Source organism: Colletes latitarsis, chromosome 14 (assembly GCF_051014445.1).
Source record: "Colletes latitarsis isolate SP2378_abdomen chromosome 14, iyColLati1, whole genome shotgun sequence".
NCBI lineage: Eukaryota > Metazoa > Arthropoda > Insecta > Hymenoptera > Colletidae > Colletes > Colletes latitarsis.
The window spans coordinates 17,711,831-17,736,802 of record NC_135147.1 but is presented as its reverse complement, the minus strand read 5'-3'; the positions used below and the strand labels follow the sequence as shown (position 1 = coordinate 17,736,802).

The 24,972-nt window shown below is 44.5% G+C and overlaps 1 protein-coding gene and 1 long non-coding RNA gene across 5 annotated transcripts in view; both read left to right on the top strand.

Annotated features, from left to right (window-relative positions):
* The window catches only part of LOC143350149 (uncharacterized), a 157,527-nt gene extending 154,412 nt beyond the window's left edge, over positions 1-3,115 (top strand). Inside the window, exon 4 of the long non-coding RNA XR_013081065.1 lies at positions 3,069-3,115. This is a non-coding gene — a long non-coding RNA (uncharacterized LOC143350149). The remainder of the gene's footprint in view (positions 1-3,068) is intronic.
* A 685-nt stretch (positions 3,116-3,800) lies between these two features.
* LOC143350158 (homeobox protein prospero) overlaps positions 3,801-24,972 on the top strand; it is an 81,770-nt gene continuing 60,598 nt past the window's right edge. For 2 of the 4 annotated variants that reach the window (XM_076782058.1, XM_076782056.1), the window contains exons 1-3: positions 3,801-6,559; positions 7,108-7,578; positions 10,223-10,377. In XM_076782058.1, coding sequence (XP_076638173.1) covers positions 4,025-6,559; positions 7,108-7,578; positions 10,223-10,377 — 3,161 coding nt within the window. In that variant the 5' untranslated portion in view covers positions 3,801-4,024. Of the gene's footprint in view, positions 6,560-7,092; positions 7,579-10,222; positions 10,378-24,972 lie in introns of all 4 variants that reach the window. The other 2 variants (XM_076782057.1, XM_076782055.1) reach the window with 1 other exon arrangement.

Genomic DNA, 24,972 nt, shown 5'->3' with positions numbered 1-24,972 from the left:
AATATCGCATGACGCACAGGAAATGGTTGTTGGCCGTTCATCAGACTGTTTTCGCTTCGCACTAAAGTGATCGATCCCGGTGTCATTACACGTCGAAATATGTGTGTCCAGTAACGCCAAACAGACCTCCTATTATTATTATTATCACGCAACGAACGTATTTTTAAATAGGAATCTTACGTTCCTGTCGACTCTTGGTTATCGAAACTCATTAACATGTCTACTTTTCTTCGATAAAGAATATCCTCCATTTTGTGAATATTTTCGTTGACAAACTTAAAGATAATGCATATTAGGTACTCAATTTTGATCTTCAAATTCGGTATTTGAGGTAAATATCGAACATTTATTTCGAATTAATTAATTTAGTGGTATTTACAGTATTAAACGTATTAAAATACTGTTTTCTAACATAACCTCGCGCCACACAAGAAGAAGGCCACTCACAAAAATTCACAGTTTTACGAATTTACTTAGTACACGTATAAAGTAAACGAATACATGGAGTTTTTATCGTAGAAAACCTGCATAATATGCGGCTTCGAAACGAATTTCTCGAAATAAGTTTCGACAAAAAGTCGGTTTCATTGTAATGAATCGAGTGGCGCATCTGCTGGGCAGGTATCGACAACGTGGCCCACGGGACTACCTCGAATACGTTTTTCGCGTGTAATTAGCACGGCGTGCCTACTTTCAAGTCGCGGCAACAGTGGGAGAGTTCCTAAAACCATTTCCGGCAGGGCACCCTTTTTATTCCCCCCATCCCACGCATGGCGGCGCAGAAGGGAAGTACCGATCAAAAGTAGGAAGGACAGAAGTTCCCGACCCCCCTCGAAGAGTTACGTTCTTCGAGGCAGGTACGATCGCAGACTTTATCGAACCTTCGACCATATGTCACCTTTTTCACCCAACGAGCACACCCTCCCCTCCGTCGCCTAAGATAATTGCTGGGGAGCAGTATCTCGAAACGAAATCTTTCCGTTCGGGAAAGCGTTCGAAAACGCGAAAGCTTATTGAAATCGAACGATTATCGAGACGAGACGAGAAAATCATTTTACTGGAATAAATGGGGCGAATCGTGTACGATGACACAGTGGCGCGCAATTCAAATAGAACAAAAATAATATAACGAGAGAAACTCTGTTCGAGAAATATAAGTGCAAAATATATTCGTGAAAAGGGGGCATTGACAGTTTTATTAACAATTACAAAATTTTTCGGGTACGAAGCATATCGTACGGATTGAATCGTTCGCGTCCTTCCGTTTCGACGAAACAAATAAAAAGATTAATCGATATTCAATTAGATGCATCGTCCATAAGCGAGGGAACGATCGATGAATGTTAAGCTCGTTTCTCCCTTTTCCTTGCGCGATCGCGCAAACGGGAGAACAGCGAGGCTGAAAGCAGCGCGCGGCTCGAGGAAAAAAAGTACAACGATTTCGTGCTTCCACCAATTCGCCGGTTTCGCCACGTGTTGCTATATACGCATTTCTCTTTGAGCCTCCTTGTTGCTTCATGAGCTGCGCGTATACATACGTCTAGTCGCTCTGTCGATACATAGGGACGAGTACTCGTGTCCTCGAACGCAGGCGGCTCGTGCGTAGGCAAACTATGGAATATGTCGGCCTATTGAGCGCAGGTGCTTTAAGCTGCTCAGCTGTTGCTTCGAATCTCATGCACATTCACGCGAACATATATCACGGTGATATTGGTGCACACTAAGCAACGGCGTATCAAACTGCGTGCGTGCAAATGCAGAAGGCCGACTCGCGTGTACCCACGCACTTATGCGTATCGGCAATTGAATCGTGAAACGATCGAGCCCTGTCGTCGGTGAATGAATTTGTTGAACTCCCGATTATGACCCATCGCGAAACTTGCTCGTGAGAAACAACGTCCGACAAGACTTCGCTATTAATTATCAGTATACAAAGACGATTCGATGAAATTATCGTCGTCCGATTGCTATTGAATTTTTCATGAAATTCCTCCAACATTTACGAGCCACTAACGCCCCTGTTAAGGATCGAATTAGCAGACTTTGATCGAAGAACGTAGCGAACGTAGACTATTCTACCCCCTGAGTTTGACCATGCCAGATGGTGTGTGCTGGTCTATGACCGAGGATTTGCTATCAATTACTTTTTTCTGCCCCTTTCCTTCTCCGACTATCGATCAACGACATCGCGTAATCCCTGACGAGTCGACTTGGCGGAACTGCCTACGCTTCGAATAAGAAATTCAACGCAAGTAATTTTCTTATGGTCTCTCTTCGACGACAGACCACCCTCTTCTTCGAACAATCTCACCGTCGGTGTTCGCCGTACATTCAGTTTTCGCTTAAATTCTCGACAAGACGTCCGGACGGAGTTAAAACACATTGTTCGCGTCACGGGAGAACGATCGTCTGACCCGTCGTCGTGTATTTTTAACCGATAACATTCGGAATTTCCTGATATTACGTGACGCAGATCGTGCGACGAGCCGGATACGATTTCCCCGCTTTTACGTGGCTATACTGACGGGATAAATTTATTATTTCTATGAGATAGATGAGAGGGATAGTTTAAGGGATCGAGAGATAAAAGAAACAAATTTTCCTGCTGCAACGAGACGAAAAGGGAAAAAAGAAAAAATTTTCGAATTAATCTTTTCAGCTAAAAATCTTATTATAGAGGCTAAGGTGAAAAGTGTAAAAAATGAGGGGTAACATTAGACAGGTTAAGTGCAAAACCCAGTATAGAAAGTTTCCATTTCTAGAGGCTGGTACGAAATACTTTAGAGCTCGATATTACAGGAAACCCTGTTCATAGAGTAAGTAAGTAAATTAGCTAGAGGAAAGTTATGTGTAGGAGAGAAGTCAACGACAGTCGTATATAGGCGTATCAGTCAGACGTTTCTATCTACGGAAGTGGACGAGGGTCTATATAGAGAACGCGTCTAAAATAAAATACGGTTCACGGTTCACCTTTACGTCTAATATCGATCTCCTTTCATTGACCGCGCGCACAGGCTAGCCGTATCCGAATGCGAACTAAAAGGCGTTCGACGATATTTCTGTTTCAGACGAATAAGAAGAATCGCGCCAACGAAAATCGAGACGAGGGAGCGAGGGGCACCCAGCCCTTTGGTGAGCTCGAAGGATGCAGCTCCCAGGCGGGAGCACGAGGATTCCGCCCGCAAAAGCACCGGTTTCGCTTCTCGTGATCATCAACGGGAGTAATATCGCATCGACTGTCGCGAAGAAACGTAACAACGGTAGAAACTGTAGTGGAAGCGGCGGTGCCGGCTTGAATTGTCATCGTAGTAGAAACGTAAGGAAAAACGGAAGTAACGGAAACAGTCCTGACAACGAGCCGCGACTCGAGAAGAGAAATCGTCGTCCCGAGACGAAGACGAACCGCCGACACCGAGTCACCGAGAAGCCCCAGCTGTTGGCATCAGCTCCACGACGGAAGGAGCGGGGCGCGGAATAGTGAAAAGAAGGTGCAGAAAAACCGAAGAACGACGGAAGAAGTGGCAGAGGAGGCGCGAGAGAAGGAGAAGGAGGAGAAGAGGAGGAAGCAGGCGGTCGACGGGAAGGAGAAGGCTGCCGACGTCGTCGTCGGCGGCGGCGGCGGAGGAGGAGGAGGAGGAGGAGGAGGCGGAGGAGGAGGAGGAGGAGGAAGAAGAGGAGAAAGAAGAGGCGGCGGCGGCAGCAGCAGCGGCGGAGGAGGAGGAGGAGGTGGAGGAGGAGGAGGAGGAGGCGACGCAGGAGAAGGAGAAAGAGAAGGAGACGCCGAAGACGAAGAAAGTGGAGAGGGGCGAGTGTTGACGATCAGAGTGGGGACGACAAGGTAGAAGGAACGAGGAGGAAAGGCGGCCGTGGTAGGGGAAACGGCGAGAGTAAGTACAGAGTATAGAAGCAGCGGCAGCGCGCTGAGCCACGAGGGGCTATTCGAGCGCGAAGGGGAGGGGTGACAAGGAACCCTGGCGGGGAGGGGACGCGGAGGCCTTCGGGGGGCCGACCAACCAGACGGCCGATGATGTCATCGGGGGAGGAGACCGAGTATTTCGCCCCCTACGGAGCAACCACGGAAAGCAAGCAACAGCAACTCCAGAAGAAGCAGAAGCGCACCAGACAGCGCGTGGACGCCGGCGAGCCGCGCAACAACTACTCGAGTATACCGCACTTCACCTCCCGGCCATCCTTTCACGGCGGTGGTTTGTACGGTTCGATCTTCGGTGGCACCGGACCAACGCTTCCGCAGCAACAACAACCGTCGCAACATCACCAATCGCAATCGCAACAACAACAGCTCCAGCAACAACAAGCTGGGGCAGCAGGAAGTCAAGGTCATTTAGGAACAGCTACGACGGGTCCCACCGCACAGCAGCATTCCGCCCACGCGGCTTTCGGGTTCTTCGGGGCACCGGGTTACGGCCCCGCCAAGATGTTGAACGAGCTGCTCGGACGACAGGTCAAACAGGCCAGTGACGCCGGTGGCTCACCGCCAGAGGGCGGCCATGGGATGACTGGCGCCGGCATGGATCCTGCCGCGAATTTGCAATCGGGTGTTAATTGTGACGATCCCGCTACCGCCGAGCTCACGCAGCACATGCTTCGCGACATACTTCAAGGGCGCAAATTGTCCGCGCTCTCGGTTCAAGAACAGCCGAACAACAATAACAGTATACACAGCAACAACAACAATACCACAGCGGATCTACTTAAATCTCAGCAGCAGCATCAACAGAGTCCACAGCAGCATCAGCAACAAAATAGTGATAGTGCGCGTAGTGGAACAGTGCAGAGTGGCGGAGAGGACAGTGGTGACGGGAATAACGTCGTGAATAACGCGAATCACAGTGATCGTGATACCGTGATGCCGGGCGATGCTGAGGATAGCGCCGAGGACGCAGCCGCAGCCGCACGTGCTATGGAGGAGGCCTTCGCCGAAGCTGGTATGGAGCCTGGGGCCAATTTGGATGGTTCGGACTGCGAACAGAGTTTGCCGCCCAGTCCCACGCAACCAAGGTCAGGGTCCGTTTCCGTCAAGGAGGAAATACAGGACTCGTTGAATATTAAACGCAGCCCTAGTAACTCTCCTTGTCCGATCGTACCGAAAACCGAGACCAGCTCGCCAACGACAGAAATAAAACGTGCTCGCGTTGAGAATATTGTCAGCACGATGCGCAGCAGTCCTGCCCTTCAAACTACCACGGTGAACGGTTGTAAAAAACGTAAACTCTACCAACCCCAGCAACAGACCGTGCATCACGTTCTCCAGCACAGTGTCAGCGACACGATGATGGACGACGAGGAGGAGAGCGAGGAGGAGGAAGATCCTTCCACGATTAGGCAAAAACGCGAGGAGAAGGATAACCTAAAAAGTCAGCTAAAGTTGCTGCACGAACAGTTGGCGGTAATGCAACAAAAGTACATGGAGCTTTCGAGCAGAATGGAACCGGACACGAGCGAGAGCGGTGATGCGCCCGCCAGTCCTCAGCATCAACCTCAACCACCACCACCCAGACCACCGCGACCTCATCCACCACAGTACAACGGCCTCCCAGCCATCCCACCTGAACATACGCACGCCACGGCAGCTATATATCATATAGGACACAAAGCCTACCTCGAACAGCAACACGCTGCTTTGGAGAGAATGAAGCAACATCAGGAGGCTGCAGCGAGGCAACAGCAACAGCAACAACAGCAGCATCAACAGCAACATCAGCATCAACGACAAAGTTCTCCACCACCCCCTACGAGTCAAACACAGCAACAGAGTCAAAGCAATACCGGCCCGTCCACGCCACAAACGCCACAAATGCAACCAGCGAGTACGCCTCTTCAGCATAAAGACTTCCAAGAGAGGTTAAATGTTTTTAGAGCCGCTGCAGCAGTTGGCTCATCGGGTCCTCATATCACTGGTGCGGACCTCGAAGGCCTGGCGGATATGCTAAAGATGGAGATCACTTCGTCTTTGACCAATCTAATCGACAGTATAGTGACAAGGTTCGTGCAACAGAGGAGGTTTGTTGGTAAACAAAGCGAGGCGGCGCAAGTTGCCGCCGAACAACTAAACAAGGATCTCCTGTTGGCGAGCCAAATACTCGAAAGAAAGTCACCTAGGACGAAAGTAGTTGATAGAGGAGCACCACAACCACCCGGTGGCCCAAACGGGCCACGGGGGCCCCACAATGGCGGGCCCCCTCCTCCACAGTCTACGGGTTTCCCTCAAATCGGCCCCATGGGTGGTGGCCCCCATGGACCTCATTCTGGCCCCACGGAAAACAACCTTAATCAAATGAACCAACTGCCCCCACACGTGAGGTCTAGCAGCGGAATCTTTCAGACCCCGAAACCGCCGACGATATACGCTATGGCCTCCATGCAGGCGCAGCAACAACAACAGCAACAACAGCACCAACAGCAACGCGAACACCAGCAGAGAGAACAGCAGCAACGCGACCAATATTGTAACATGAGGAGCGACGAGAGAGAAGTCAGGGATTCGGAACAGAACGAGGCCCTCTCACTCGTCATGACACCGAAGAAAAAACGTCATAAGGTAATTATCTCGTTTCTATCTTATAAAAAACTATTCGTAGATGTTTGTTCGTAAAGTACGAGAAAGTTATTCCTACTGTCGTTAAACGTTCAGTGCTTTGATCCTTAGTCTGTTTAATAATTTTACGTAACGTTCGATTCTGCTTCTCTCTAATATTTATCTGTAAAATTGACAATTAAATATTTAATATTAAATACTTATCTATAAGTAAACAGCCAGTCGCAAAAATATACGTACTGTAAAATTCTAGTTTTATACACGTTTTGTCGGATAAGAGATATTTTGAAAATATAATAATATTTACGTGCAATTCGTTTAGAAGAAAACGTTAAGAATAGGAAATACAATTTGTAAACATTATTCCTCTCTGTGTGTTATAATACTTTGATCTTCGTTGCACGTATAAATAAATTCAGAATGTACATTCTCAGTATGTTTTGTCGCTTCTATACTCTATGGACGTAGATTTTTGTGACTGACTGTACATATACATAAGTCTGAATTTCACGATCGTAAATCAAGAAATCAATTAGTATTTTCCTTCACAGGTGACGGACACGAGGATCACGCCGAGGACGGTGTCCAGAATCCTGGCGCAGGAGGGTGGCGGTTCGCAAGGAGGCAGTGAGAGTCCACCGCCCCCACCACCACCGAGACCCTACCACGCGCCACCACCGATGCTGCCAGTGTCTCTGCCAACCAGCGTAGCAATACCAAACCCAAGTCTTCACGAGAGTCAAGTGTTCTCACCGTACTCACCGTTCTTCAACCCTCACACGAGTCATCCTGGTCAGGTACCACCCCCGGGGCCACATCACCTACCTGCAAGTTCTCCAGGTGGAGGTGTAGAACTCAGGGATTCCCCTCCATTGCCCCATCCGCCGGCTATATTGCATCCTGCTTTATTGGCGGCTGCCCAGCATGGTAGTCCAGACTATGGACACCTCAGGATGGACAGCAACGATCGGGTCAGTGATTGTAACACTGGTGAAATCAGCTACGATGGAGTTCAACCTACAATATCCTTTTCTAATGCTACGTCAATAAGAATATGTCGTTCGGGAATTTGGTGAACGTCCAGAACAATAGTAACAGTAACGTCGATTTAAAAGAAATTGTTGGAAAAGCAACACGCGCGTGATGTCTGGTCGACTTTGATGCGCGAGCAATATCGCGTAAGGACAGAGTCTGGACGTTCTCCAAAGAAAGTACAGTCCAACTTTCGGTATTAAATCGGGAAGAGTATGTGGCTAGGCGGTCTCTAAAGAGCTGGATAAAGCGACGAGCGAGATCGAGCGTCAAAAAGCAGTAGAAAAGCGGAAGAGTTGATGACGATGCTTAGGAATGTCCCCCCTCCCCCCTCCCGTAGAAGGGAACGCGAAGCTGGGAAACTTCGGAAAACCGCGTCGAGTTCTCCAGGAGAAAAAGCCGGTTCGCCAACAAGGAGAAGGAAGTCGAGAGAATGGCAGGAGGTAGGAGGAAGCTCGGACGAATGTTAGATTAGTTTGCCGCGGAGTTAGGCTAATGTTGGCTGCACCTACGAGTAGAGTTTGTCCGGCAACAACGCGCGAGGTCGAAAGTTCTTTGCCTACTCGGCCCACCCTCGGCCTCGAGTCTCACCCAACTTCGCAAGCCAATAATCTGTCCCGCAATTTCGGAATTTAACCGCGGAAACGAGAGAGGAGGCGGTCCGTGAACTTCCTATCAGGAGCGTCTCCTCGACTTATCGTAGATAAGCCACTTCTACTACTTCTCTCGCCGTATGAGAATCCACAGAAGTCCCGGTTTCTACGGAGTCGATTTGTACTTTGCTACCCCTATCGGACCCGTGTTTTACGCGTTGGCTCGATGGACCAGACTTTCGATTGAAAATAACAAAGAAACCGACGAAGTAAGACGCCGTTTTTACGATTGTCTGAAAAGACAGAGCAGCGTAAATGTTGAGCGGCTCGATTATCACGCACGACCCGGTCCGCTCGCTCGCGGCGGCCTTCTCGCTTGCCGAAAGCGCTAACAAATATCGGACTTACAACCGGGGAAAAAAGACGTGTGTCGCGCGGAACGGGGTAGAGGGAACGGACGTGTAAACGCGGCGGCAACGATGCAACGTCGGAACTGCAACTGTGTGTGTCGGTTCGGGTCGTTCGATCGGCAGCACGGCGTTCTTTGCCACCTTTTTAGCCGGCCTTTGATGTAAAATCAATGGCGCATTTTTTCACTCCCTCCTCTTGGGGTAGGTCGAGCGCATGGCCGCGGCACAACCTGCTGTTCACCATTCTCCTCTGGATTCACCCTTGTCTGTCACTGGTTGTGCCGGCCTTCGACGTATCCGAATATGCTTTTCACGCTGTCCGAGTTTCCTTCCCGGTTCTGCGTTCACGGGGATCGGGCTGTTGCGCGCAACAAACGAGGGTGGTTACGGTGCGACAGCCTGAACGATCCTTTCGGTGCGTACCTTCGAGCCAACAGATCGCGATTAACTATTTCTCGACCACCTCTCGATGGAATTATAATCAAACTATATTCCTCGTCGGTTTTTATTTTAAAATTGCATCGAATTCGGGGAAATTTCGAAAAACCGCCGCCGATTAACGATCGCGCGATATCGCGACGATTGCAAACGCTTGTAAACGCTGCTTCTTTTTTAACGTTCGAGGTATGTCACTTACACGGTATTATGAACACCAGACGCGTAGGTGTGGGCGGTGCGTTATAAGGGTACGAGGAAGGACCAGCTCGATAATGCAAGGGTGACTGCAGGGCGGAATAACCCTTATTACAGTCTGGCATCTCGTTATCACCCATCGACGTTACTGCAAACGCAAAATGCGACGCCCGGTGCGCGCACGTTTGATGCCAACGACTACACTTGTCGACTCGTTCGCTCGTGAACGACGACTTCGCTTGTGCGCTGAGAGTTAGCGCGCGCTGACAGTAACACCAATGACGATAGGTGTTCGTGAAAATTGTAAACGACTCGTGTTTTTCCTGTCTCTGACTCGGTATTAGATGGCTTTACACGGATCGAGTGTTCGCGATTCGTGCGAACGTTCCACAGACTTTTCGCGATTACTCGTTGGTCTTCGTCGCGATGTCTTTAAAAATCTCGAACGAGTTTTTAACGTAATATATCTGTATCTTGGAACATTACGTTCTTGGGGAAGGTTCCGAGTTGCTTAAGAGCCAGTCGAAGGTACAGACGATTCGCAAGAGATTGAACACACGGATTAGCCAAATAAGAATGCGATGAAACCACATGAAGAGATCCTATTACCGATAAGGAGTCGGTAAGGCTTCCGCTGAGGATACGGCCAATCGTGGGCCAACCTCGCCGAGAACGTTAGACCCCTACTACCCTCGCGATCTATCCACAGCTTGTACGATTTCTAATCCAATTTGATACGAAGGAAACACGATTAAGTTTGAGATAGTTGCGTATACAGAAACAGATCGCCGCACGGAACGTCCTTCTTCAACCGGGTACCGTTTGTACCCTGGCCCCATGCTCTTACCCGTGATCGATAGAAGGATAGAGTGGTGTCTGCGAGAATGTTACGAAAGTGGTCAGCATACTGTACTTTTTTCATAACCAAAGTCCAAAACAGAAATTTCCACCGAATGCATTCGACACTTGCAAAGAGTATTTCCTTAACCGCGGTGAACTCGTCGACGCTGACGCCAATGCATCTGAGGAAGGCGAAGCTAATGTTCTTCTGGGTCAGGTACCCGTCCTCGTCCATCCTCAAGATGTATTTTCCCGACATCAAGTTCAATAAGAACAACACAGCGCAGCTGGTCAAGTGGTTCTCCAATTTCCGGTGAGTAGAACAATATCAAATATTTATGATTGTGAAAGTCGACGGAGGGCTGTTTCGAAATTCTGATAACGTACACTTACAACGAATTGCCATTATCGAAATTTGTTTGGTAAAATTTAATTAGTTACCGAGCGAAATAGCCCTTGGTCTTCTTCGTCGACTCGTGCATGCTCGTTATTTGTTCGACGACTCTATCTCTCGAGGAAAAAAGTTGTCACCGGTTACGGGGTACACGGTGATTTGCATAACGTTCGAATGGAACACGTTCGTGTAAGGTTCAAGAACAGACGCGACGATCGTCGGTACGAGAAATCTCGTGTTCGAACTCGTAGATCCCAGGAGGCGTAGGGTTCCTCCTGGTTGACAACGGGTCCCTCTGTTCACCGACGTGACTTCCCGTGTCCGTCTCTCGTGGACGAAAAAAAGAACAAGATCGTGGAAGATGTTTCTGGTACGCGATCACGTTCCCGTGTATGCAAACGAGAACGAGCTTTTCACGGGATCGACCACTCCCTACGTAGAAACGGTCAGAGCCCAAGAGACGAGAGTCACGATGGGTGTGTCCGAATCTTAATTACCCCTCTTCAGCTGGGGATAAGTAACGTGGCTACATTGCCGCAGGTATAGAGCGTAGGAGGTGGTGGGTACCGACACATACCGGCCAGCAGGCATTAGCCTGATTATAATTAGCCTGAGTACAGTACAGATCCGAGATATAAGGCGGTCGAAGAGGCCGCACGTGGTCACGCTGCTACATTATTACCGTTTTCTTATCGCGAGAGACGCCTATGCTCCTGGAGACCATAAGTTTTCGCGTGCCTCCGACATTTACCGCGTCGACGACTCCATTGTTGCGATGGGTTGCTCCCTCCTTGGTCATTTATTCGTGCGGTAAAATTTCGATTAAAATTAATTAATCACGGGCCAGGGGAAGTCTCGACAATGTACCGTTCGAATTCTTTTCGATTCTTGTTCGATTATGCATACTCGCGATTATTAATTCGAGAAAGACGCAGCCTCGAGCCATCGAAGTCCAAGGTTGCTCGAGCATACATACATTATCTAAACGACCTGCAGAAAATAATAGTTTCTTTCATCGTCAAACTTAATGATAATTTACTATATTGACTGTATTGTTGATTGTGAACGAGTTCTCTACATGCTTCGTTTATACGTAATACATGCAACACCATTATATTTTTATTTTTTATTGCACAGTTACAGTTCTTTTTATCGAACAGTATTCGTAGGTGTAGTATTTCAACAGTTTTTATTTTTTATTTCACAGGCAAGAGTTTCAAGTTTTCCGTTTTGTTAAGGTCGATCAAAATTGTAATAATTGCGATACTTAATCCGATCGATGAAACTTGCTTTACTTCTGCATACAGAATGTAAAAAAATATTTTTACATTTTAAAAGATTCAATTTTATCGAATAACCAACGCTATACTGCAATGACAAATTATTCTTATATATTATTGTAACGTGGAAATTGTTTTAATTTTGTACGTCTTTGATAGTGATTAATGATTCCCTGAGTAACTATTACATTGGCATTCTAATCATAAATTGTACCATTTTAGTAAGAAATGTTAGTTTCGTAATACTATGGGCAAGAAATGAGTTTCGTCAGTAACTTTTACTTTATCAACGCCTTGTTTTTGTATAAAATAAATTCTGTAAACTGATATTCCATAAAATTAAAACAATGTTTTCGTAATCGTTCGTTTTAATCTAATCAGAATTTCATATATCTGCTGTAACGCACTTATCCCATACTATTCCACTATACGTGCTTTCCGCGATTAGCGTAGAATTACATTGCGTTCGATAAAATACATTTTATTCTTCCACGTGTCGCTTTTAGTTACACGTTTGTCAGGTCTTCCTCTTTCGGAAGTGAAAAACACGATCTTGTAATTTAGTCAAATTTGAGCATTTGTTGGTAAATTTAAAAAAACTGTTTTCATTTTATAGTAGACTGCGGATGTTTATGCATTTATGGGGAATTTTAATTCTCAAAAAATTACTGAATACACTTAATATGCAAAAATATAAGAAACACTTAAAATAAGATACTCTAGAAAGCTCTCATTTCAATAATTCTATTAATAAAAATGTGAATTTGCATAAAGATCCGCAGTCTATTTATAGCATATATAAAAATCATCAAAATCTGAGACGGTAGCTCATCGATAAATTTACCCAATCATGTATTTTTCATTTAAGAATATCTTGCAATTAAAGTCGAGCGGCGGTTCACATACATGTATAGGGGTTTTCGTTATACAGAGACAACTGAAAGAAAATTAAATAATAGCTAGGAAAGGTATAGTAAAAAATATGCAAATTTTTATTTTGCTATTTTTTATTCTTTAATTACGAGTGAATCACATGAATTTGTTTTATCGAGCGACACATACGAACATTTGCAGTCTAGTTATAAGGCATTGACATTCGTTATCCTCTACATTTATACGAATAAGTTTTCACCCGCCCAAAATAAATTAAAAACGTTTTAAACAGTGGAAATAGTATATTTTAAAATTCTTTAACCGGTGGTTTCGACGACTACCCCTTTTGCTTCCAATCGTTAGTTTTTCTAGAGTAAATCTCGACGTCGTTCGTTGAATGTCGCTTGACCGATGCACGTTTACAAGCGTATACATTAGAAGCATCGAAATTTTTCACCAAGTTGACACCCCGAAATCCCGCACTCAATTTTATCATCGATTTTCAATATGTCCATCACGGGGAATCGTATCGGCGATCTCGTACGAAATATTCGAAGCACTCGAGCGACCCAGGGAGGCAAGCCGCAGAATTTAATTAACGCAGAGAAAGGTCCATTAAAAACGTTCCCTCCCCCAGTGCCGTGAAAATGAGGAAGGGGCACACTTAAAATTCTGCCGCGAAAATGAACGAAAACTTCGTCGAAATTTTTTCCGCGATATATAATGGAACCAGATCAGGCTCGCGAAACGTCTCGGATTCGTTTCGAATCGGGCGTGCCTTACGGGCGAGGCCAGTAGGCAACGAAGATGAAAATGTACGGTAGCATTAAATGAAAAAAATAAAAGACATCAGGGACGTGTACGCGCCGACTGAAGAGGCAAAAGGTACGCGGATCAGTTGTGGGCAAGTTGTCCCTTCGTGCTTTGCCCTTCGACCTCGTCCCCCCTGGCCCTGTTTCGTTCTCGCGGAACAATTCCAGCGAGAAAGAGAATCGGTTAGAAGCGGCCGCGTGGCGTGTTAGCAAAAGTTCTCAAATGTCCAGCAAAAATTGCATCGGAGGCCGGCTTCCGTCGTTAAGCACAAAGCTAATTACCGGCTGAATATATTTCGCTACATTTTGTCGTGTCGGCCGGAAGGGTCTTCGGTCTCTCTTCTTCGGAGCCGCCCACCCCCATTCTTCTCTGTTCCTTTTCCTCCGTCTCGTGTAGCCGTTGCTCCCGATGACGAGACCAAACGAGAAACCAACGAAACACGACGAGGGTTCTCTCCGGAATCTCTTTCAACGACGATTGAAACCGTAAGCGGCAAAACCCTGTCCCCACCCACCCCTCGCGCGTTCCTCGCGTTCGTGTCCCTCGAATTTCCTCCAAGGACGCTCGGCTCCCGGAGTCAAAGGAAATCGAGTTTCGGAACGAACGTCCGATCGATCTTTTTCCAAACTCTTTCCACCCTCTCGCGGCGACCCAGGTGCAAATCGATCGCGATTCGAGAGGAAGCTATCGAAGCTGCCCACCTTCGTGCAGTCAACCCCCGTGCCCGTGATAAAATTAACACATTCGGAGCGGGATCGTTCGCAACGGATAAACTGTTGCGGTTCGTGAAGAATTAACCGCTAAAGGGGGCGGTAGAGGGGGGAAGTGATCTCCCTTCGAACCGTGCCGCTTATAATCTCAATGTTTCTAGCCGCCGGTGTCCATAAATAATTTCCACGTCTACCCCGACGACCACCCTAACGATCGTGAAAGGGAGAAATTGAAACTTTCCTCTTGATAATCCTTGCATATCAGTTTCGTACAAGTTTCCCGTAAAATGGCGATTAAAGGACGACACGAAGGTGCCAATCTCGCGGCTCATTAGGCACACTTTCACCCTACGGACCTTCTCCTTTGACGGCTAATCACGTAAGGGTTTACCCCGGACACTTTTTCCTCCTGGTTCTCCGACAGTCGTCGAGCGTGCTCGATCTGATAGCCTAATGCACGGCTTCCTATGCGGAAATGCCTCGCCACATTATTCTACGCTGGCTACGTGTACCGGCCACCCTCTCTGTCCTCCAACCGGTCGTTGTTGTACTTTTGTCACGAGAACCGCCGGAACCCTGCTCGTCGTCGGCCATCCTTTTCTAATCTCTCGTCGCGTCGAACGGTTTCGGGAGAATATCGAGTCGATCTCGATCTACGAATCCTACAGTTACGAAAATATTCCATTACTAGAGTATACATACATTTACTTCTTAATTGTTTAGGCAGAAAATTTATTCCTTTTCCATGCAGTAAGTCAGTTATTAGAATTATAAAATATTGTAATCGAGAATAACTGAAAAGATGTGCCATTATGGGGGTTCACAAATATTTGGACACATTTAACACTAGATTTACAGATACACATCAATTTGACGAGTTTCAGATTCTATACTGTTAAAGAATGAATAAATATTATTAGTTAGCAACTTACGTTGAATTAGATTGTTGTAATAATACGAATATACATCTTAATTAAAAGAGAAAGTTTAACGTAATCGTCTGCGTGATGCGTTTCGATAAAAATATATGGAATCCGTAAACCTAGTGTTAAAAAAACATTAGGATGTCGTAGATAACAATACAAATCAACGTGATATTTTGTATCATGACATTAAATCGGCATATTGGTAACTATATTTTTTTTTAAATTGGAGCTTATACGTTCCCATTCTTCTTGTAATTTTTTTTTAAGCTCATTTTCTGAATTTATAAATACTATCTCTTCGTGACAGAAATTCTCCTTCGAATTAAGATTTACTTTCGTCTGCAAAAATGACACCATTGTTGACAAATTCCTTAGCGAATCGGACTTCTACTGAACTTCTAGCAGCGCAGGTATTTGATTTGATGCTCATTGAGCGTTGGAAGTAAATCTTTATAGTATTTTTTCTTTAATTTTCTTATTATGAGGGTTGGTTGCTCGTAAGATTAATTTAGCAACTGGGATCCCCGTTTCCCGAAGAAAAATTGTTCCAATCTCGAGAATCTTATAAAATATTACATATACAACTAGCTCGTATGAAGTAAATTTTATTGAATTTTTATCTATATTTTATTTATGACGTAAGTGTTTTTGATTTCTTTTCTAATTTATTTCTCTATTCTTAATGTCTACTTTTTATCTACTCATCAGATAAAAATATTAGTCTGACATCACGTTCTAGTAAAATTAATAAAGTTAAATATTAAGTAAAAATAATTTTGTAAATGGAACTTTTTCAAACCTTGTTTTGTTTATTAGAAATAACTTCTTTTCATAAATTCATTCTTTTAAGAATTTTACGAAAAATACAAACGACGTGTGCATTGTATCTAAAGTATTAATCTGTAATGTTAAAACTCTTTTGCATGATCGATCGATCTGCTTTCACCTCTATTCTGTTTTAATCGTCAAATCGCTTCTGACGACGGGAATAGTCAAGATTAAGATAAGAAACTGTCAGGGGAATGAATTTTTGTGGATTGATCGGGCAAATATCGGAGGATCGTCCAAAGGGATCGATATGGTTGGTAAAATGTACAGGGGGAATACAGTATCATTAGAATTACGTTTGCTGGTATTTTGAAAAATTATTGGGGTTTAGTTATTCTTGTTTAGGGGTAGGTATCCTTTAGTGTAAAATGAGATTACATAAAATCTTACTGTGGCTTGTGACAATAGCTTTCAACATGTTTAATAGAAAATGAAGCTATGGATATGCAAAGAAACAGAATTTTTATTTCGAAAAATAAATGTTCCCCAAATCGAAAATTATAATTATAGTAATCAATATTTCCGTATCTAAAAGGTATGTATAATTGTGATTCAGATAGAGAAACGTCTTCAACTTTCCTATAAATAATAATTCTATTACAATTTCAAATCCAAAACTAGAATTTCATTCTATGTCATTAGAGGATTGTAGTTTTGGTTATTATTAGTCATACTTTATGTGCAGTACAGCACAAGTATTATGAAATAGAAGAATTATCACGTGAAACGTTGAATACAATGAGACAGAGTCCAAAAGAAGGTGGCTAAAATTAAAAAGTATTTCCAGTTTTGCCTGAAAAGTGGTATAGAAGGTTTCCGATGTCGCTGATTACGAATCTGACATAAAAATCCCAAAATTTAAAGCGAATAATTAATAATCCGGTTTATTTTGAGAACTTCGTAACTACATTTCAGCTACGTTTTAGAGATGTCCAATTGTTGTGAGACACAATTAGGCAAATATTGATAACGTACGGATAGAAAAAGAAAAAAGACTAAAAGAAAAAAAGTGAAATCGCCAAAAAGGGGTGAGTAACGGGATATGAAAAAGAAAGAAAACTTAAAAATTCTCCAAACGAGTTTGTAATAGATAAACACTAATCACAAGAATATTTAAAAATCATTAAAAAAATACATACCAATTAAATAACTATAAAACAAAACTTTCCTACTGTGGTGCGTGATGCTTAGTATACTAAACAATATTCTGTGTGGTCTTAGCTTTAAATAGAAAATAAAATTTCAGTAATAATTTAAAACAATCATAACAACTCAATTTATTTAAACGTTAGAATTTAGTTTCTGTTAAAAATAGATTTTAGTATGCCTATATTGTTGAAACCTTTGTTGTATAGCGTTGTACACGTACAAAGTCTATTGATCAAATTTACCCTTTTAGTCAACTAAATTTTTCATGTATTCTTCTAACATGTTTCGTAATTCTTTTAAAATGTTTGGACTACTAAAAGAATTTCGAAACTATATTTCAACTAAACAATTTATTATTTGTAAATATATATAAAAAAGCTGTTGTCTTCAGTGAATAAATTCGTTTAATCAGTATTTCGAAACTCCTGAGATCACTGATCACAAATCCATAGTTAAAATTTATACATAATTCCTTGAAACTTCTCAAATACCAAATTATTAATAACACGTGTCAAGGAGAAATACTTTTACACACACTTTTTAAAGACATATCTACCATATTGTATCCACTACATATTTCAAATTCGATCCCGAGTAATAAAACCACAATATATTCGAAAGAAAAATTCTTGGAACAAATGCTTAATGAATCAGATACTTATGTCAATATTTACCAAGTATCAATTATCTACTATACATGACCACCGTTTGAATGTGCATACTACTACACATATCCACTATATTATATCTACTATTTTGAATCGATCCCGAGTAATAAGTTGCACCACAATATATTCGAAAGAAAAATTCTTGGAACAAATGCTTAATGAATCAGATAGATAGATTATGTCAATATGACCAAGTATCAATTATCTACTATACATGTATATCAATAATCGACTATACACAACAATTTAAATTGGAGTACATATATCTTTACGATATTTTTAAGGTCGTATTTTGAATTTGAAGGAATCATGTTTGACCAGCTTCGGGGAATTTTGTTGGTCTGTTCGAAACAGTAATTTACGGTAGAACTCGCGGTTCTGTCGCGTCGTCTGCCGCGAATTTTCCCCGCTCCCCTGTCAACGAGAAAATCGGTCCCGAAGCGAAAAGGCGCAACAGCGAAGGGTCGGGGGTGGGGCAGAGAACGAAAGGAAACCAGGCGAGGAAGATAGAGAGAGAGAGAGACAGACAGAGAGAGAAGAACGAGCTTTCACAAAGCGATTCTTCGCACCCTATTTTCTCACGCGCGCGTCGAATCGAAAGCACGTCCGATATCTTACGGAGACTCGTTGACGTCGAGCGTACATCATCGGATCTGCTTATACCGACGGCGATATTGACAGCCTTCGTTCGATGAAGTTTGCCGGGGGGGATGATTGGGGTCGTCGATGACAGGGTTGCGACGCCTGTGCGCGCCCGTTACGTGTGCTGCATTCGCGCGCCTGCATACGTGTCTCTCTATCTGCCTGCATCTCCGCCTCCGTCGGTCTGTTTGTGCGCGAAATAAGGGAAAAAAAGGAGACAAAGAGAAAGAAAGGGTGAGAAGCACGCGGACTCGGGTTAGTTCATTATCAGATCCTACGCTAGGACACGCGACTCAGCCGTGAGATCTTATCTTCCGGATGGAAGCAATTTTATGTCGTATAATGGACAGCGGCCGTACACGACACAGAACCGGCCAGACGATGGATTTGCGTCACATGGAGCCACGCTTTCTCGATGGCCAATCAAAATCCAGACGCGATAATCCGCGACAGTTTTCAAACTTTCTTACTCGTGAAAAAAAACAACGTTTCTGCGTTTAGAACGATGCAAGAAAAGCTAACAGTTCTTAAGCTTCGATCTTTCTACATTCTTCTTCTATCTCCATGTTTTGAAAAACACTGAATTAATAATATGATCGAAAACACAATCCCCATACAAGAGATACGAAATCTTTTTTGGACATCAGACACCTTTGCAGGTCGAGCCATTTATTAATCAGTTTGGGTCTTAGCAGCAGATATCAATAAAAGATTTATAAACACTGTGTAGTCAGTTTTGAGAAACCTGGAAACGTCCCGCCAATGATCTTAGAGTTTTCAGAAGATCTGGAACGAGCGCATGGTTTAAATTAAACATCAGTAACGACGTTTCAGATACACGTACTTAAAAATGGAACGTTTAAGTAGATAATAGAAATTAATACACCGAGGTTGGTGTCATTCAGCGGGGACTATTCGCGCGGTTATAAATTCGACGCGCGTGTATATTGATAAAGCGGGATGAAATCGATGATTGACTTGACAGCATTGATAATCACTTAATTTTGTAGTATCGTCGTCACTTTCAGTTTCTCTTACTCGATGTTGGTTGGACCGACACTTAATGACAGACTGTGCTATGTATTTCACCGGGACACCCGTCGATACCCCTCGTTTATTATTCTGTTAAAACATTCACACCCCCCCTGTGATCGAGAGGGATAAAGTAAGGCGAAGAAAGGGGCAGCGGCGGCGTGTACCGTAAAAAAAGATCCGGAAAGCGTGGCTCGATAAGCATGAGCGCGAGTTAATGGCTGAACGGCGGAAGTGTCTAAAGCAAAGTAATAATAAGAAGAAGCGCGTGATATAAATGAAGAATCGAAAGCTGGTCGAGTGGTCGAATAATGAAGTCGACGATGAATTTACCCAGTCACACTTTTGAGGGGTTGCTTATCGTCTCGGAATCCTCGATAATTCTCCAACGAAGGGTTGCCTCCTCGAGTCTCTCTTTCTAATTTCTTCCTTGCCTCGTTCTTATCAATCGACGATCTGACTCGCAGTGGACATTACCAGCCGGCTCCCTGCTCTACCCCCACTGGCCGCGGTGGTTAGGGTAATGACGCGGTAATTTTCTAAACTGGAATTTCCTTTTCCAACCCCTAGCGAGCACGTGACCGATCGTTAGCGTCAACCTTTCTTCGTTTCCACGTCGCGTCTAAATAATAACTGGTTTCGTGCGGAGTCCTTTGACAGCCAAGTGCCAAAATTAGATCCAAGGGAATTGGGTTTTAATTATTTGAGTCGTTATGTTCCACGGATTAACAAACTCTTTAGCGTATAACAACAAAATCATATCCTAAATAGCCATGAAACGATATAGAAAATTGTAAGTATGTCCAAGTTCTGCCATTTTGGTAGTGGTGTTCTTGACAATTGTGGCATTTTCAGATATATTTTGCAACTTTTTACTACTTTTATATAGTTGTATACAATTTAAAATATTTATATTTGTTACATACTTTATACTTAAAAATATCATTGCTTTGATATTGTGATAGTTATTAGACTAAAATAAATCTTTCAATTCAGTCTCCTGAACTGACCATTACGTCTCGTACAGAGAAATACCAAGCTTTCTTAGCTAAGTTGTTGATACAAAAGAGAAACATAGAGGTTAACATCTTTGGAAACTTTCAAATGTTAATTAAAGTAGATTGCTAAGACGGGGTTGAAATCTGAAATTTTCTAACAATTTATTTTTAAGAAACGAATTTTACAAACATCTGAAAATGCTACAGAATTGTTTTAACAATTACTTTTCCAGAAAACTTTTCTGTTTAATACAAATTCTATTGAAAACTTGGTCAAGAATATATTAGTACCAAAAATCTTATAATTTTCATCTGGATGACAATAAAATTGAACGCGAATACAGAATACTTTCCTATTTAATACAAATTCTATCGAAGATCTAGTTAAGCGTAAACTAGTACCAAAGATTTCCTAAAAATGAAACTAAGAATATCTCGCAGGGTTTTGATATTCCTCAACCTCATCCTCGTTTTGAACAATTTAAACACATTTTCATCTTGTTTGTTATACGTGAATAATTCGAGATTTTCAGTATTGATTGAAAAATATTGATTTAATTAATATCTAGAAACGTTATTCTGAGAAATATTGAATAGATATGGTCCTCGAACCCCTAAAAGGGATGTTTGGAAGCGGAAAAAAGGGTCAAAAGCCACTGGTCTACACAAAATATCGTTCGAAACAAATCAGCATCGACTTTAAGAGTTGAATTTTTTTGTTTTGCTTTTAACACTAAACCTACCACGATCGGTCGAATGGCTGTGTTTAAACTTTTACTAAGTAAGTACATTTACAGTAAAAGTATTGAATATTTTTTTATATCTTACAAAACACAACTTTCTATACATATAATGCAAAAATTAGAATTACCTTGCCTCGTAAAAGAGACGAAGAAAGGCTGGTCATAGTAAAAATGAGTTTACATGAAGTGTTGGTAGGTTTAGTGTTAAATTTACAAAATAAATCGTCAGAAAGTTTCTTCGTTTCTATTGGAATTGTAGAGCTATGGATTGCATAATTGAATTAAACAACAATATTAAACAAAAGAATATTTAATCTTTAATCGTAACGCAAAGATATATCTCAGAGATCCGTTCGGTCTGAAATCGGTTTCTAAACTGCGCGGTTCACCCACAGAAGAAAGGCGAGAAGAGCAGTTCGCCCTAGCGAGTCTTACCTTTGTATAATAAACACCATGAGTTCGTAGAACCCATTACCAAAACAGGGAAGAAACTTCAGACATATATGTCATCACAGGAGATAACTTTTGTAACGTCACAGGTTAGGAAATTCAACAATTTCGAATCCCATTGACAAATTTAAATTCGTACGAGCGGCACAATAAAAGTAAGTTGACTGCAAGGGAAAAGAAGAGGAACGTAGAATCGTGAAAGTATAATTGCAGCGGCGGGGGCGGTCTCGCCTCGGGTTTATCGAAATCTTGACTACAAACGGGCCGGTGTTGGCAATCTCCAGTCACGGGACCGCGTGTGTCGGTCCTCGGCGGCGACGTCGACGGCGGAGACGGCGTGGCGGCCTGTGTTTTAATCCCACAAGATTGTGCATGCCTCGTAGAAGGAGAGAAACGCGGAGGCGATCGGGGGAGGGGTGTAGGTTGGCAGTGGAAGGCGTGCGTGGGCGGCTGCGTGGTAAACAGCAAGCAGGCGAGGGCCATTTAGCAAGAAGGCTAGACGCGAGCGTCACGCGTGTTCCTGCACGCGCATACGTCGCACACGAGCGTGCACCCATACGCGAACGATGACGACCGAGCCCCGGTTTTCTCTTATTGTGAGGAATAAGCTGACTGCAGCCGAGGGAAAAGAAAGGGGGAGGGTGGTACGGAGAAAATTCGAGCCTTGAGTTAGTGCATACGCGGGAATAAGCGCGAGAGAAACGTTGACAGCCGTAGAAACAGAGAGGGAGGGGGGAGGGGGAGGTACGCGCGTATGCAGACGTTCGTACATACGTAAGTAGGTGGAGGAGACGCGAACGCATGCTTGCGTTCGTAGGTAGCGGACCGTTCTCCTGTAGAGTATGTGAGCTTCCGGGGTAGAGCCGGAAGAACGCGAGCCTTGTAATTACTATGCTCTCGTAATCTTTTCTACTTCTACCGCCCCCCTCCTGCGCCGCTTCTTCCGGCGTGTTCCTCTTTCAGTTTTTTACCGGTTTCTGCTCGCTGTTTCGTTGTTTCGCGAATCTCCCGACTCTCTGGTTCGTCTTTTGACGTTCTCGTTACGTTCCTTTTCTCGTTTATTTTTCTCCGGACGGCATGGCGAAACTACGCCGCCCCGTAATTAGGCTCGCTTTATAATTTATCGAATTACCGAGGAACGCGCCTGTAAATCGTTTCGTTGCGTCGGTACACCAATGAATCGTAGAAAACTTGGAAATTCAGCGGCGGGATATTCAACGAACGACCAAACTTTCAGCTTTGCAACAATTCGTCCCGTCTCCTTTTTTCGCATTTTTTCCTTCGGGTTCGCGATTTTTCCAAGTTTCTTCGGACCCATTCGACCCGGGCCAATGTTCTTTCTGGGGAAAAAGCGACGACGTCGAAGCTAGGCTTTCTTCGTTTCGACGGGGAACAATTACATCCTAGGGATCGTTGACATCAGGTACTAGCTACGTCTCTCCTCTCTCTCTCTATCTCTCGAAGCAGAGTTCGTGTCTGAGATAAGTCCTCTTTCGATTTTCTTCTCCACCCGCGTGGAGCGGTCCTGCCCTCGGAAGAAAGAAAGGATCCTGGGCAAAATGAGCAAGTACGAGTTCTTTGAGACAAAGGCTGGTCGAGAAGGAGAGAGACGAAGAACGAACGGCGATGGTAGGGCCAGAGGTAATACATCGAACATGAAAAAGAGTTGGGGATGGCAGGGAATACCGGCAAGAAGTGGAAAGAGTAGAGGGACGGGAAGAAGAAGACTGCGACGAAGGGGAAGCAGGAAGAGAGAGGAATACACAGAGCCCAGGAAAATGTATCATGGTAGCCCCGTAGCCAGGACCCTCTAATGAAAAGGAGGAAACTTTGGTTTTTGACATTCGGGCCGCGGCCTTGCTGATGGCTATACCTGGTGCTCGAAGGGAACGAAGGAATGGAAAAGAAGAAGACGCCGGCGATCTCTTCAGCCGCCGCGAGGCCCTTGAAGTTCACAAAGGAGCCCCCCTTCCTCGTATTCTCTGCCGTGTCTGTATACAGTTGTCCTGCACGCGCGCGTGTGCAAAGACGTACACGCACGTACGTAAACGGCGAAAGCCGGAGTTATATGTATACAGAGGTAGCGAGATCTCGAGGAATTCGCGCCAGCTCCTTAATTAAAAACTCAGTGCACGGCACAATGGAGTGGCAACTCTTTGGGTACCGCTACTTGCTGCTACTGCTGCTGCTGCTGCTACTACCACCGTTGCTGACGGTGGCCTTCTGTAGACAGGTACCTACAATACCGACCTACCCTGCCAGCAGACTTTTACTTCCTTTCCGAGGCGGCCAGGGTTCCTCATTCCGTGCCCAGAATTCGAGACTCGTTATTATTAGGTTTGTCCTGTTTCCATCGCGCTCTACGAACGCAACAAGCACGTACGTTGTTGTTTCTTTTAAACAGTTTACTCGTAGATTCTGGTTTTACGACTCGAGCGTATCGATCGTCGATATTGCGCGTTGGATGCTGAATCGACGGATTCGACGAATGCCTCCCAAATCCACGGCGAGAATTTCTTCGAGCGATTCGAAAGAGCACGATGCGCGCGCTCGCGAGAAAGCGAATTTTTCGGAAGAAGGGTAATCCGGCTTATGGCGGTGGAACCGGGATGAAGCACCCTGCATCGAGCCAGCTTACCCCGTACGTGGTGGTTGTGCGCGTAAACGGCAGTCACTTAATTAAAAATTACTTAATTACGTTCTTGGCACTAATTAGTGGCGCTTGGCTCTCTCTCACCCGAGCGCCCCGACTGCCACCTCTTCTTTCTCTCTCGATCCGCCCACACCACGACCTCCTTCAACCCTCTTGCCCTCCTCGTCCGTTAGCTGCTTTCTCCATCTCCTCTTACACCCTCCTTCGCTTCTACACTCCGTTCACAACCAGCCGGCAGCGAAATCTCTGTCTTGGTTTGCATTCTTCTTCTCTCTTCCGCCGCCGCAGTGCCACCAGCCCCTCGGCCCTCCTCGCCGCCGCCAACAATCCGCCCAGCTACCCTCTTCCCCCTTTCTTTCCCTGCTCGCCGGAAGTCAGACTAGCAACGAGTTACCCGAAGCGCCGTAAACTTCCGGTTAACGTTATTTTTCTTTTTATTCGGTTTTCTTCCCGGTTTTCACGCACTGCCAGCCCCTCCTCCGCCCTCCCGTCCCCCCGTGACCCGGCTTCCGCCGGGATTACCCTTTTGTTGTCGGGTATACGACTCCGGGAGTCATCTTTGGGACTCTCGGAATGCTATACTCGCGCGCACCAAGCCGCATCTCTCTTCACCGTTGATAACCCGAAGAAGATGGAAATGGATCCGATTCGTTTACGTTATCGGATCGAACTCTTTATCGTTCGACTTGTCTCTCTCAAACGACCCTATAGAACGTGTTATGCCAATCCTGGGGAAAATTTTAATGGGA